The 12,522-nt window shown below is 42.0% G+C and overlaps 1 protein-coding gene across 1 annotated transcript in view; it reads left to right on the top strand.

Moving 5' to 3' along the window:
• The window catches only part of ADAMTS12 (ADAM metallopeptidase with thrombospondin type 1 motif 12), a 172,328-nt gene that overhangs the window by 149,153 nt on the left and 10,653 nt on the right, over positions 1-12,522 (top strand). The window contains exons 18-19 of the mRNA XM_075726476.1: positions 2,743-2,953; positions 6,843-7,991. Of these exons, the coding sequence (XP_075582591.1) occupies positions 2,743-2,953; positions 6,843-7,991 (1,360 nt within the window). The remainder of the gene's footprint in view (positions 1-2,742; positions 2,954-6,842; positions 7,992-12,522) is intronic.

Here is a 12,522-nt window from a genome sequence, read left to right as displayed (position 1 = left end):
GGCTGCATTCTAGAGCATGTAGCAAAACAGTCTGTGCCCCAAAGGGCTTCTAGAGTAATTTAAAAGGAAATGCAGTATGTATACATAACTAAAGACAAGGAAAGTACTCCAGAGAAGACCAGATGGTTGCACAAATGAGCTGTGTGCATAGCTTGATTGCTCTGAGTCTTTTTGTTTGTTTTTTTTTAGAAATTATTAGGAATAAATATCAGTGCCTTCCACGTCAGTGGCAGCTCATTTGCAACTGAAGAATAAATTAATCAGGAGACAGAGAAGGAACATGGAAACTACAGAGGAAAGGGGAAAGGGATTTTCAGCAAACTGAAGATGCCAGAAATGCAGTAAGATGGGAGACAAAGCAAGGAGCAAAAACTGTTGTAAAACTGGACATTGAACTTTGATGTATTTATCAAAATGGATTATTTTGCTCTAAGTTCATTGACCTTAAAAGGAAAAAAGTACAACAGAATGGTGTTGGTTGGAAGCCAAACCCAATTTTTTCCACCTTTGTCTAGAAAAAAGTGTTTTCTAAATATATCCTGGATTTGTTTTCAGCGTAAGGCTTTGTCATGACCTTTGTCATTTCCCCAGGGCTCTGTTTTGGGGCCAGCCTTGTTCAATATCTTTATCGATGATCTGGATGAGGGGATTAGAGTGCACCTCAGTAAGTTTGCAGACGACACCAAACTGGGTGGGAGTGTCGATCTGCTGGAGGGTAGGAAGGCCCTGCAGAGGGACCTGGACAGGCTGGAGCGATGGGCCGAGGCCAACTGTGTGGGGTTTAACAAGGCCAAGTGTCGGATCCTACACTTCGGTCACAATAACCCCATGCAGCGCTACAGGCTTGGGGAAGAGTGGCTGCAAAGCTGCCTGGCCGAAAAGGACCTGGGGGTGTTGGTAGACAGCTGGCTGAACATGAGCCAGCAGTGTGGCCAGGTGGCCAAGAAGGCCAACAGCATCCTGGCCTGTATCAGGAATGCTGTGGCCAGCAGGAGCAGGGAGGTGATTGTCCCCCTGGACTCGGCACTGGTGAGGCCCGCACCTGGAATGCTGTGTCCAGTTTTGGGCCCCTCAATACAAGAAAGACATTGAGGTGCTGAAGCGTGTTCAGAGAAGGGCAACAAAGCTGGTGAAGGGTCTGGAGCACAGGCCTGATGAGGAGCGGCTGAGGGAACTGGGGTTGTTTAGTCTGGAGAAGAGGAGGCTGAGGGGAGACCTTATATCTCTCTCTACAACTCCCTGAAAGGAGGTTGTAGTGAGGTGGGTGTTGGTCTCTTCTCCCAAGTAGTTAGCGATAGCACAAGAGGAAATGGGCTTAAGCTGCATCAGGGGAGGTTTAGGTTGGAAATTAGGAAAAATTTCTTTACAGAAAGGGTGGTCAAGAATTGGAAGAGGCTGCCCAGAGAGGTGGTGGAGTCACCATCCCTGGAAGTGTTCAAAAAACATCTAGATGTGGCACTTTGGGACATGGTTTAGTCTAGTCTACCCTTGATTGGCTTAGAGTAGACTTGGTAGTGTAGGTTAATGGTTGGACTGGATGATCTTAAAGGTCTTTTCCAACCTAAACGATTCTATGATTCTATGATTCTATGACCTGCTTCAAAACTCAGGAACAACTAATATTGTCTAGGAGCTTTTCTGGCTTAGTGTTCACAGCCGGGCCAGCTTTCTGTACAGCAGCTTGGAACTATGTTCTTGCCTAGGGCACTCTAAACTGGAAGAAAAAAGACTTTTCTTTTTTGGTTTTTTTTTTTTTTAAAGTGTAAAGGTAAATCTTCAGGCAAATGTCACAGTTGATGCCAATGCTCCTCAAATAGTAGAAACCTGTAAGTTTTTGCCCTCCTTTCTTATCATGGAAGGCAGATATGTAGATATTTGATCCACTCTCGGTCAGCATGAGAAGAAATAGGTGGATGAAGCTGGAGAAAGGCTAAGGTAAACCAAACATAAAGGGGACAGCTCTTGTCAGTAAGGTGTTTTGCATTGGAAAATACTACACTAGAGGAAACATTTGTCTTTCATTCAGTGGAACATCGCATAGTATGCTATGGAAGACCATCTTTAATCAGGAGAGAGACACATAAGTGGCTTGGTTTTACTTCATTGAGGAACAAAGTACAGAAAAGTCCAGCCTAGTGCAGACCCAGAGACCAGGCCCAGAGGCACAGCACTGCAGGGCACTGATCCCATGTGGGTGCATGCAGTATAGCTCTGACTAGCCTGGTTTTTGGGGTTGTGTGCCTTGCTGCTTCCCCTTCTGGAGGTAATGAAGGGCCAGTTTGAGCACTTGTGCAGTAGTGGCTGCGTGGACATGTGTGAGGGAACCTTCTCCACTTCTGTGTTGTCATTACAGACTCTCCGGTGATTCTCATTTGTTAACTCTTTCTGTAGTGAGGTAGCAATAAGCAGCTAAACAATAGCATAGAGTAAATAGATTACTAAACTTGCCAGCAGTTCCTCAAGTTTGGGTTTGAAAGACCATGTACTCAGTGGATTCTTAACACTGTAGACACATAATACTCAGTGCCTACTGCTGTCTGGGAATCAGCATCTTTCAGTGACTGGCTGGTACTGGAGCACAGGGCAGATGGGAAAGCATGAGTGATCTGGAATTAATATGAAAAGGGTATACTTGAGCCCAGAATTTAAATTACTGATTCTTTTTCTTGTAGTCTCTGACCTTGTCCTTCATGTGCTTGTGATGGATTGTTTTCTGATGGTTCTTACCCCCCTGGTTTTCAGATGGTGGGCAGGAGAATGGCAGAAATGTTCAACCACATGTGGCCCAACAGGCCAGAAGAAGCGAACTGTTCTTTGTATCCAGACAGTGGGATCTGATGAGCAGGCACTGGCTGCCACAGAGTGCCAGCACCTGCTTAAACCAAAGACCCATCTGTCGTGCAACAGAGATGTCTTGTGCCCGTCTGACTGGACAGTGAGCAACTGGACTGAGGTAAATTTGTGTCAGCTGTAATATTGAACTTTTTTTTTCAAAATGACCTATTATAGTCAGCAGAGAGGACCAATGACCTGCTTTTTTGTCTTTCTTTTTTTAAATTTTTTTTGTTAACATGTCTTCACAAATCCTTTGTACAGAAGAAAAAAAGCTGCCCTGCTTGCTAAAGACCTCAGCAAGTGTTGCGTGTTAACTGTTTCTAGGAGTCTGGCTTGCTGAGCTTTTGGGAGTGTAGAACAGAGCATGCTTGTGTGCTAAAAATCTGTGTAATACTCGTTACTGCTGTGGACCAGATCGGGGGAGGCTCTGTGTCATGTCTGTAGGCCTACAGAGAAGCATTTTTACATTCTATACTTTTATATCTCTTGCATTTGTAACTCTTCTGTTTTTGCCACAGCATGCAAGCTTCTTACTTCTAGTATTAATCTGAAGCCCTAACAAACAGTAGAATACCTGTGTATCCTTCAAGAGTTAAGTGTTGTGCAGTTATTTTGTTAGCAGCTGATGAACTCCAGAATGTGAGGTCGTCAAAATGATGACTGCAGTATACTATATTTGTTTAAATATACTGCAACATATTCTGCAATGTTTGTTAGTATCATATGATGTGCTTTGTTATAGGTTCTAATCTGTGGAAGTACTTCATGCTTCTTAGCTTTCTTTAGATTGGGATGCTGGTATCTACAGGTGTTTCACAACTTCACTTTCCATTGAAGGCAAGGAGAGTGCAGGGTCCCAAACAAGTGGAGCAGTCTATTTCTCCATGAAAACTAAAAATGCACTAAGATACTTCTTGTGGACTGGGGAGACGTAGGTTTTGAGTCACGTGAAATTTTAAAATTATTTTAGTCTGATTCTGTTGTAGTACAGCTTGCTCATGGTTCACCTCACAAATAGGCAGTTTATCCATCAGTGTAGCTGACAATCTTAACAACAAATGCACAACAAGTATTTTGTACTTCAGGTGTCAAGAAAAATGAAGTTTACTAAGTTTTTCAAAACTTCCAAGACCAATGATCTGGATGCAGGAGTTGAATGCACTGTTAGTAAGGTTGCTGCTGATCCAAACTAGGAGGTGGTGTTGACTCTCCTGAGGGACAAGTGGCCTTGCAGAGGGATCTAGATAGATTGGAGCATTGGGCAGTGATTAATGGGATGAAATTTAACAAGAACAAATGCTGGATTCTGCACCTGGGGTGGAATAATGCCAGACATAAGTATAGATTAGGAGAGGAGTGGCTGGAGAGCAGCCCTGCGGGAAGGGATCTGGGGGTGCTGGTCGACAGCAGGCTCAATGTGAGTCGGCAGCGTGCCCTGGCAGCCCAGAGGGCAAACCGCGTCCTGGGGTGCATCCGACACAGCATGCCCAGCCGGTCAAGAGAGGTGATCATCCCGCTGTATTCAGCACTGGTGCGGCCCCAGCTTGGGCGCTGTGTGCAGTTCTGGGCCCCACAATTTAAGGAGGATGTGAAGGTCCTTGAACGCTTCCAGAGGAGGGCAGCAAAGCTGGTGGAAGGGCTGGAGGGCATGTCCTGTGAGGAGCGGCTGAGGGCTTGGGGCTTGTCTGGTTGGGAGAAAAGGAGGCTTTTTTGAGGAGGGGATGTGGAGAGGGAGGTGGTGGTCTCTTCTCCCTGGTATCCAGTGATAGGACACATGGGAATGGTTCAAAGCCACGCCAGGGGAGGTTTAGGCTGGGCATTAGGAAGCATTTCTTTCCCAAAAGCGTGATCAAATGCTAGAACAGGCTTTCTAGAGAGGTGGTTGATGCCCCAGGCCTGTCAGCGCTTAAGGGGCATTTGGACAGTGCCCTTAATAACATGCTTTAACTTTTGGTCAGCCCTGAAGTGGTCAGGCAGTTGGACTACATGATTGTTGTAGGTCCCTTCCAACTGAAAATATTCTGTTATATTCTATGCCCTTTTTGAAAACTCCTCTCCCTTTTTTCTCCTAACTTTTTTTTTTACTAGACTCATTATTGTGTTTGAGAGCAGATTCAGATAATGAGTTAACAGAATTTTGTGACAGTTTTAATTCCATTTATGCTGCTTACGAACCATCATCACTGAATGTTGATTGTTTTGTGAATTGAGTAGCCACCATGTTTTAACTGCCTGTGAAAAAGTAGACTGGGATTATGTGGCTAGCAGTGCGATTATATAGAAATAGCATGCTGTTACAGAGTACAGCCTGTGCTCTTGTGTTGTTGGATTATATTTGCAAGTTACTGACAAAAATAAATTTCTACACCTGTAGAAACTGGGGACTGTGCATAGGACAGACTATTTCTCCTGCACAAATGACAGGATTGTCAGGAGACTTGTAACTGCAGAATGTTCTTTACTGGTGAATGTAAGGGAGAGATTTTATATGGGCAGAACTTCCTTTTGCTCTGAATTTATCTGGCTGTTAGAAAATCATTCTGTATCTTACAAACTGAACGTACTTAATTAGGCAGATAATGAGGCTGGAATGTTGTAGCCATTCTGAAATCTCTTTTTAGTACATGGTTGTAATCTAAAGCAGAGATTTTCAAAGCTAATTCTGGGAGACAGCCATTACCTGCAAATTTAATGAGGTTGGATGTTCCTTTTAACTCACACGAATGCTAATCTAAATCATCCACGTGGCAAAGTCTGACAAAATAAGTGTGTTGTATTTCTGTGTCGTCAGCAACATAGTGGTAATAGTTGCTGTCTTCTTCAACAAACAAAATCCTTTACTGAATAACTTCAGAAGTCAAATTGCGGCTGATGTAAACTTGCATAGCTTTGATTAGTTTAAATGTGCTATACAGCTGGAAGTGCAAGGAGGACAGGCAGAATAGCTAATGAACTTACCTACTCTGACGTTACTCTGCTTTCCTCCCTGCTCCTGTTGCTGCAGAGCTGACGGTATTCTACAGGTGTTAACAACAGAGAGCACCCCAATAACACAACTCCACTGTGTTTCTACTGCCCTGCGACCTAGACTAGGTCTAAAAAGGGTTAGATATTCCAGGGTTTTAAAGTGCTGGCAATAGGAGTGTTCATCACTTCATGTTGAGCATCTAGTTTAAGCCAGCTGAATTAGGTTAGGTTCCTTTGCATCCAAGGCCAACTTCTTCCAGTAGGTTGTGTGTAACATCTCCATTCATACCCAACCAGTCAGCCAGCCTTAGTACCTCAAACCAGAGAAGCGTGTTGAAATTTCAGAAAGTCCTCAGTGGAGGGACAGCTGCTGAAGGAATGGCTGTGCCTGTAGGGTTGAGGATGAAAAACATCACAGAAAAACAGGGTCTCCTTAGCTTCCAGCACCCTTTATACACAACAGTACTTCCATTTAAACAGAAGCCAGATAGGTTAATTACTTTCAGTAGCCTGTAATTTAGGAGAGGTATGCTAGCAGCCCTGGCAGCATGTGGTGGTTGCACTAAGACTGAATGAAAAATTCATTTCATAAAGTCAACAAGGATCTGTGAGTTGCATGGATGATCGCAGCAGGTTTGTGGCACTGTGAATAACCAGCACAGAGCCAGTCAGATATGTGGTGACAGGTTTTTAGTCTGTTTTTTATAACCCTGGTGGAAAAGGTATTGGCTAAAGAACTTTTGTTATTCACTGAAGAAATAAAATTCTAGCATATTACTTCCATATTTTGTCTTTATTGTGTAGTCTTTTTTTCACTGCTGTTTCCTCAATGTGACATTTACTGTTCCAAAAACTTGGAAAGAGCTCCATGATAGCAGAACGTCACTAGAATGAAGGGCTTATTTCTCAGGAAAAGCTTTGTTATGGATTATTTGTAATGATGCTTCTTTGTTTTAAACAGATGCCATTTGATACTTATTTTTATTGATATGTGCAGCAGAATGAAGAGGGGAGATGTATTAATTCTGTTTCTTTTGCAGTGTACGGTTACTTGTGGTGGTGGAATAAGGACTCGTAATGTCACTTGTGCCAAAAATAATGATGAGCCATGTGATACTTCCAAAAGACCCAACTCCAAGGCCCTGTGTGGTCTCCAGCAATGTCCTTCTGCTGGAAGATTTCCGATACCCCGCCTGGCACCCAGAAGAGGAAAGATCATAATCAGAAAAACAAGTACTAATCCCAAACAGAATCCTCCTCCCAGAATACCCATACCAAGCCCGAGGTCCCATACAACAACAAAAATACCCAAGCCTGGAAGTGTAACACCCTGTTTGCCTACATCCTCTGGTTTGGGTAATGTCTCAGAAGAAGAAGGAACAGCCAACAAAACATTACAAAATAATTTTGCTGGACCAAGTGATGTTTACAATTATCACGTTGTTTCTACTGAACATAGTTCACACCAAAATACTACTTCATGGCCTTTTCATAGTAGCTTAAGTACTGAAATTGTAAGGCATGCTGAAAATATTTCTGAAAGGGAGCCAGTTTCTACTGTAGAAAGTGAGGTGCAAAGAAGTGAGGACAGTCCTGTCTCCTCTTTTACCAGTAGTCCAGAAGTAACTTCCAGCTATGATTACTTAACTGAAGACTCTGATGACATTGATGGGTCAGTTGGAGGCAGTGAGAAACCGATTGATCTCCTTTATAGCACAGAACTCAATCCTGAAATCAGAACCAGGAGCACAACCCTAGATACAGACTCTTCTGTCCTTCAGAATGAGAGTGTGACTTCTCAGCCCACCCCTGCATCTCATCACCAAGAACCTTCTACGTTCCTTCCTATTAGCCAAGCAGCACAAGGACTGGCATTTCCAACAACAGCAAACTATATCAGTCTGCAAGTTGATGTGCCTGTTGTAGAAGTACCTACCCAAGAAGCATCTGTTACAGTAATGCCCACAGCATTTGGTCATTTACTGAGAGACCAGACTGACAGCAGAAGAAAAGTGAAGCTACTTGACACCATAACCTCCAGCACACAATCATCAGCTCTCAAGCATGTTCTCAGGAACCAAAGTGCAACATCTGAGGGGGTTTTGACAAATGTCACACAAAACAGCCATCTAATAACATCCAACAATTTGCCTGGTGATGCCTACTGGATAGTAGGCAACTGGAGTGAGGTAAGTTATTTTTAACTCATAAGAAGTTGAGAGTATGAACAGCTGTCTGAACCACTGCTGAGAAGATAAAGCTTCTTAGTTTGTTGCGATGATCTGAAATGAGTATCATATGTTCAGATGAAATACTGTCACACAAAAAAAATTGGTAAATTGGAATATCTAATATTAAATGCCTTACATAGCATGTGTCTGTATTTATGGATTCTGCAAAACTATGTATAACTCTTCCAGGGACGTGACACTGAGGTTTGACTACAACCAGAAATACCTCAAGAGTTTTATTTTAGGGCACAGCAAAAAACTAAGCTATTAGGTGGACCCTGGAGACACCAAATGAATATGCTTGTATTTCCAAATAAGTACATAACACAAGTTAGCTGTAGATGTGCTATTATGTTCTAAAATTCACTTACATATCATTTCTCTCTAAATTATGTGTGTTTTCTAACTTAGTGTGTGTCCAGGGTCATGTAGGTAAGCTAGCTTTATTACTGAATAAAGCACACTAAATAACGTGGATACTTAAACATATGTTTAGTTGGCTATTAACATAACAGGTTTTTGTGGTGCATTTCTATCCCATCCCACCATCAGCGTTTGTATCCACCGTTAAGCAAATACCTCTGAACTTAGAGCAGCATTCTGCCTGGTAAAACCAGTTTGAATCTACAAGGCAAAGATAAGAATATTAGTCCAAAGTTAAACTGGTATATCCGGGGTTTGTAATTTGTCTAGCACATGTCCATGGGGAGACATTGTAACATGGACTTCCACACTTTTTTTTTAAGTTTAGCTGTTGCTGTATTGGAACTGCATTGTAGCAGTGGCAGAGTAAAAGCATTTTGTCTGGGTGGCATAGAAGTTAGAATCGTTAGGCCGGTGGTTGTGGTTGTACAGTGTCTTTGGATACAGCAGCTGATAATTAACAGTTACACTATGTCTTGTTAGAATGTAGAAATGAACAGTTATTTTATCTGCATTAATGACTGTGCCAAAATGAACTTTTTAATTTCTAACAGTACTGAAATTCAATCAAAACAGGTGTTAACATCCTGTAATACTCACTTTCGAAAGCACAGTTTTTCTGTTTGAGTAAATGAAACAAGTACAGGGAGTTTGAAAACTCTTTTGAGGTGTAAAGCATCTGGAAGATACTTGGTCTGAAAGGTGGTGTCTTGTCCAGTTACCCCTGATCCCTGGTCATTACTGAATGGTTATAATATGTGGGTAACTTCAGTGCAGAAGCAATATGGGTTACAGAGTTTTCTATGGTGTCAGAAAAGTGCTTACTGTTTTTTGTATATTGCTATTGACTTTCCTTTAGCGATACCCAGCACCAGGCTTTTTGACAGTTGGGTTTCTGTGCTGTTGCATTGATGTGTCCTGAGGGAGTAATTTCTGGGGTTCAGGGCTGGTGAGGGGGCAACCACCTAATTCTAGCAACTATAATAAGAGAATATAGAATAAACTTCTATTTAGTATCCTTCCCACTGTAAAATTCTGGTTTTATGTAAACAGATTTCTTTTTATAGAATCACAAAATCATAGAATCATAGAATGCTTTGGGTTGGAAGGGACCTTTAGAGGTCATCTAGCCCAACCCCCTTGCAGTGAGCAGGGACAGCTTTAACCAGAGCAGGTTGCTCAGAGCCCCGTCCAACCTGGCCTGGGATGTTTCCAGGGATGGGGCCTCCACTGCCTCTCTGGGCAACCTGTGCCAGTGCTTCACCACCCTCATTGTAAAAAACTTCTTTCTAATGTCTAGTCTAAATCTATTCTTCTTTAGTTTAAATCCATTACTCCTTGTTCTGTCACAACAGGCCTTATTAAAAAGATTCTCCCCATCTTTCCTGTAGGCCTCCTTTAAGTATTGGAAGGTTGCAATAAGGTCTCCTCGCAGCCTTCTCTTCTCCAGGCTGAACAACCCCAACTCTCTCAGCCTGGCCTCGTAGGAGAGGTGTTCAAGCCCTCAGATCATTTTTGTGGCCCTCCTCTGGACCCGCTCCAGCAGGTCCATGTCCTTCTTATGCTAATGAATTTTATATTCTTCAAATCGTGGTACCTAAAGTGAGAGACTTTGGTATCTGAACAAGTTACCTTATTTTTCTGAGAGCCTTTTTTAGCCAAGCTAATCAGTACAGCCAAGGGTCGAGATCTGGAAACCTCCTTGCACTGATCTGCCTCTGTGGCTCAGTATTGATTGAGAAGGCTATCAAAAGTCTGTTTCTCTGTACCTGTTTGCTCTCGGGTCTGCCTGGAATAATGCAAGTTAATGGAAATGCAGAAATGCAGGGCTAAAAAGGACAGCAAGAGATGACTTAGCATATCCCATGGCAGTGGAAGCACAGCTAGACAACTGAGAGCCTGTTGGTGCCCTGCGTCTGTAGGCAGCTAGTGGGTAAGACCCCTGCTCTGTCACCACCTCTTCAGCAGTTGTTCAGGACATGCACTCCTGATGGCAGCCTGAAGTTTCATCTTATGCCTTCCCATGGCCAGGTGAGAATGGCTTTAGCTTCCCATGTTCAAGTGGGACAAGTGATGCATTTCCTTCTGCACATACCCCAGGGACCTGCATTTAGATCTGCTTGGGTGAAAGAGCCTGCAAGAGAAAGTCCAGGCAAAGGTTATGCTCCCAAGCCCAGCACATCCCGAACAGAAGTCTGTAATACAGAGATGCTTCAGACTGTCCTAGTCATTCATTACCTGCATTAGAAATATTTTCCTTATACATAAGCAACATCTTCTGTACTGAAAATGAAGCTTCTATTTTTTTATATGCAGACCATGGAAGATAATTGTCTTTCGGATGTTTTTGGATCTGTTTTCTAAACAAAACAATCTGGTTCTTTTCATATTTTCCTTGTGTTTTCTAAATATCTGGTGGCTTTGTTGTTTTCCCATGGACTTGCTCAGTTTCATCATATGTTTCTTCATCAGTGATTTTCATTATGGCCCCAGCTGACACCTGGCAAATAAAATGGAATAATTCCTATCATTTTATATGTGACCCTCTTTGTGAATGCTGGGATGAGATTTGTCTTGCTTTATAACCATCCCACTTAGATTTATTCAATTTGTGGTCCATTGTAAACCCTGGATCTAGTATTTCTAGATCAGCAGATGCTCTCAGTTTTGTTTGGGGTTTGTATATATGTGTGTGCATGTCTGTGTGTGTATATATATGTATATATATGTGTATACAAAGTTCTCCTTAAATGTAGGATTTTGCGTATGTTTTTGAATCTCAGGTTACTGTTTTCTTACAATTTTTCAACTTGGTGAGAAGTTTTTCAATTCAGATTGTGTCCTGCAACATTCCTGCCAAGTCCCCCAACTTGGTGTCATCTGCAAATGTCATAAGTGCATGCTGTCTTTCATCATTCAGTTAGTTAACGAAAATACTGAAGAGAGCTTGGCTCTGGACAGAGCCCTGCAGGACCATGTTTGAAATGTCTTTTCATTTTGACACTGAATCACCAAGAACCACTTTATTACAGTTTTTCAGTTAGCTGTGCACCAATCTTGTAATTATCTCACCTAGACTATATTTCCATCATTTGCTAAAAGAATGCCCTACGAGATCATGTCAAAATGCATCACATCAGCTGGCTCTCTATTTTCATTAAGCCATGTACCCCTGTCAGAGAAGGATCATAGAATCATAGACTGGTTTGTGTTGGAAGGGACCTTTAAAGGTGATCTGGTCCAATGTCCCTGCAGTGAGCAGGCACATCTTCAACTAGATCAGGTTGCTCAGAGACCTGATACTAGATTGACTTGAATAATTTCTTCTAGATAGGTTCATCTGGTCTGTTTCATTGCTTTATCATCTTTGTTAGTATTTACAATTTTGATCTTGATTGTTTAATAATTTGCTTTTGTATCTTCTTGTGAAGTAAAGTTAGGTGAAGTGTTCCATTAGTCCACAGATATGCCTTTTTCTTTTCCTAAAGATAACTTGAAAGGTGTCCTTCTCTAATCCTCTGGGACTTTCCCAATCTATTTTAAAAAATAATTTTCAACAGTTCAAAGATTATTCAAGGACACTTGAATGAATATTGAGGTAAGGTCAATACATTTGGTTTCACAGAACTGATGAAATCAATTCAAGGATACTTAATGCGTCTAAACTTTACTATTCTTTAGTCTTTTAGTAATCTTTTGCTATTCTTGTTCAAGCTATTGTTTCTTATTAAAATTAACTTTATGTGAAGCCTGGCACATTTAACTTTTGGTTTGGCACATTTAACTTTTGGTTTTTTCAAGTTTGAAGAGGAAAAGATGGTGGAAAAGAGAATTGGTGGAATCTCCATCCTCGGAGATATTCTAAAACAATGTGGGCATGGTCCAGGGCAACTGGCTCTAGGTGGCCCTGCTTGAGCAGGGAGGTGGGACAAGATGACATCTAGAGGTCCTTTCCAACCTCAACCATTCTGTGATTCTGTAAATAAAGCATCTGTTATCTTTTCTCATAAAATTAAAGTTTTGTGTTTCCTCCCTACACCTTGATTCTGACATGCACAGAACCTTT

This window comes from Pelecanus crispus, chromosome Z (assembly GCF_030463565.1).
Source record: "Pelecanus crispus isolate bPelCri1 chromosome Z, bPelCri1.pri, whole genome shotgun sequence".
NCBI lineage: Eukaryota > Metazoa > Chordata > Aves > Pelecaniformes > Pelecanidae > Pelecanus > Pelecanus crispus.
The sequence above is the reverse complement of the archived record's forward strand: the minus strand, read 5'-3'. Positions and strand labels throughout refer to the sequence as shown.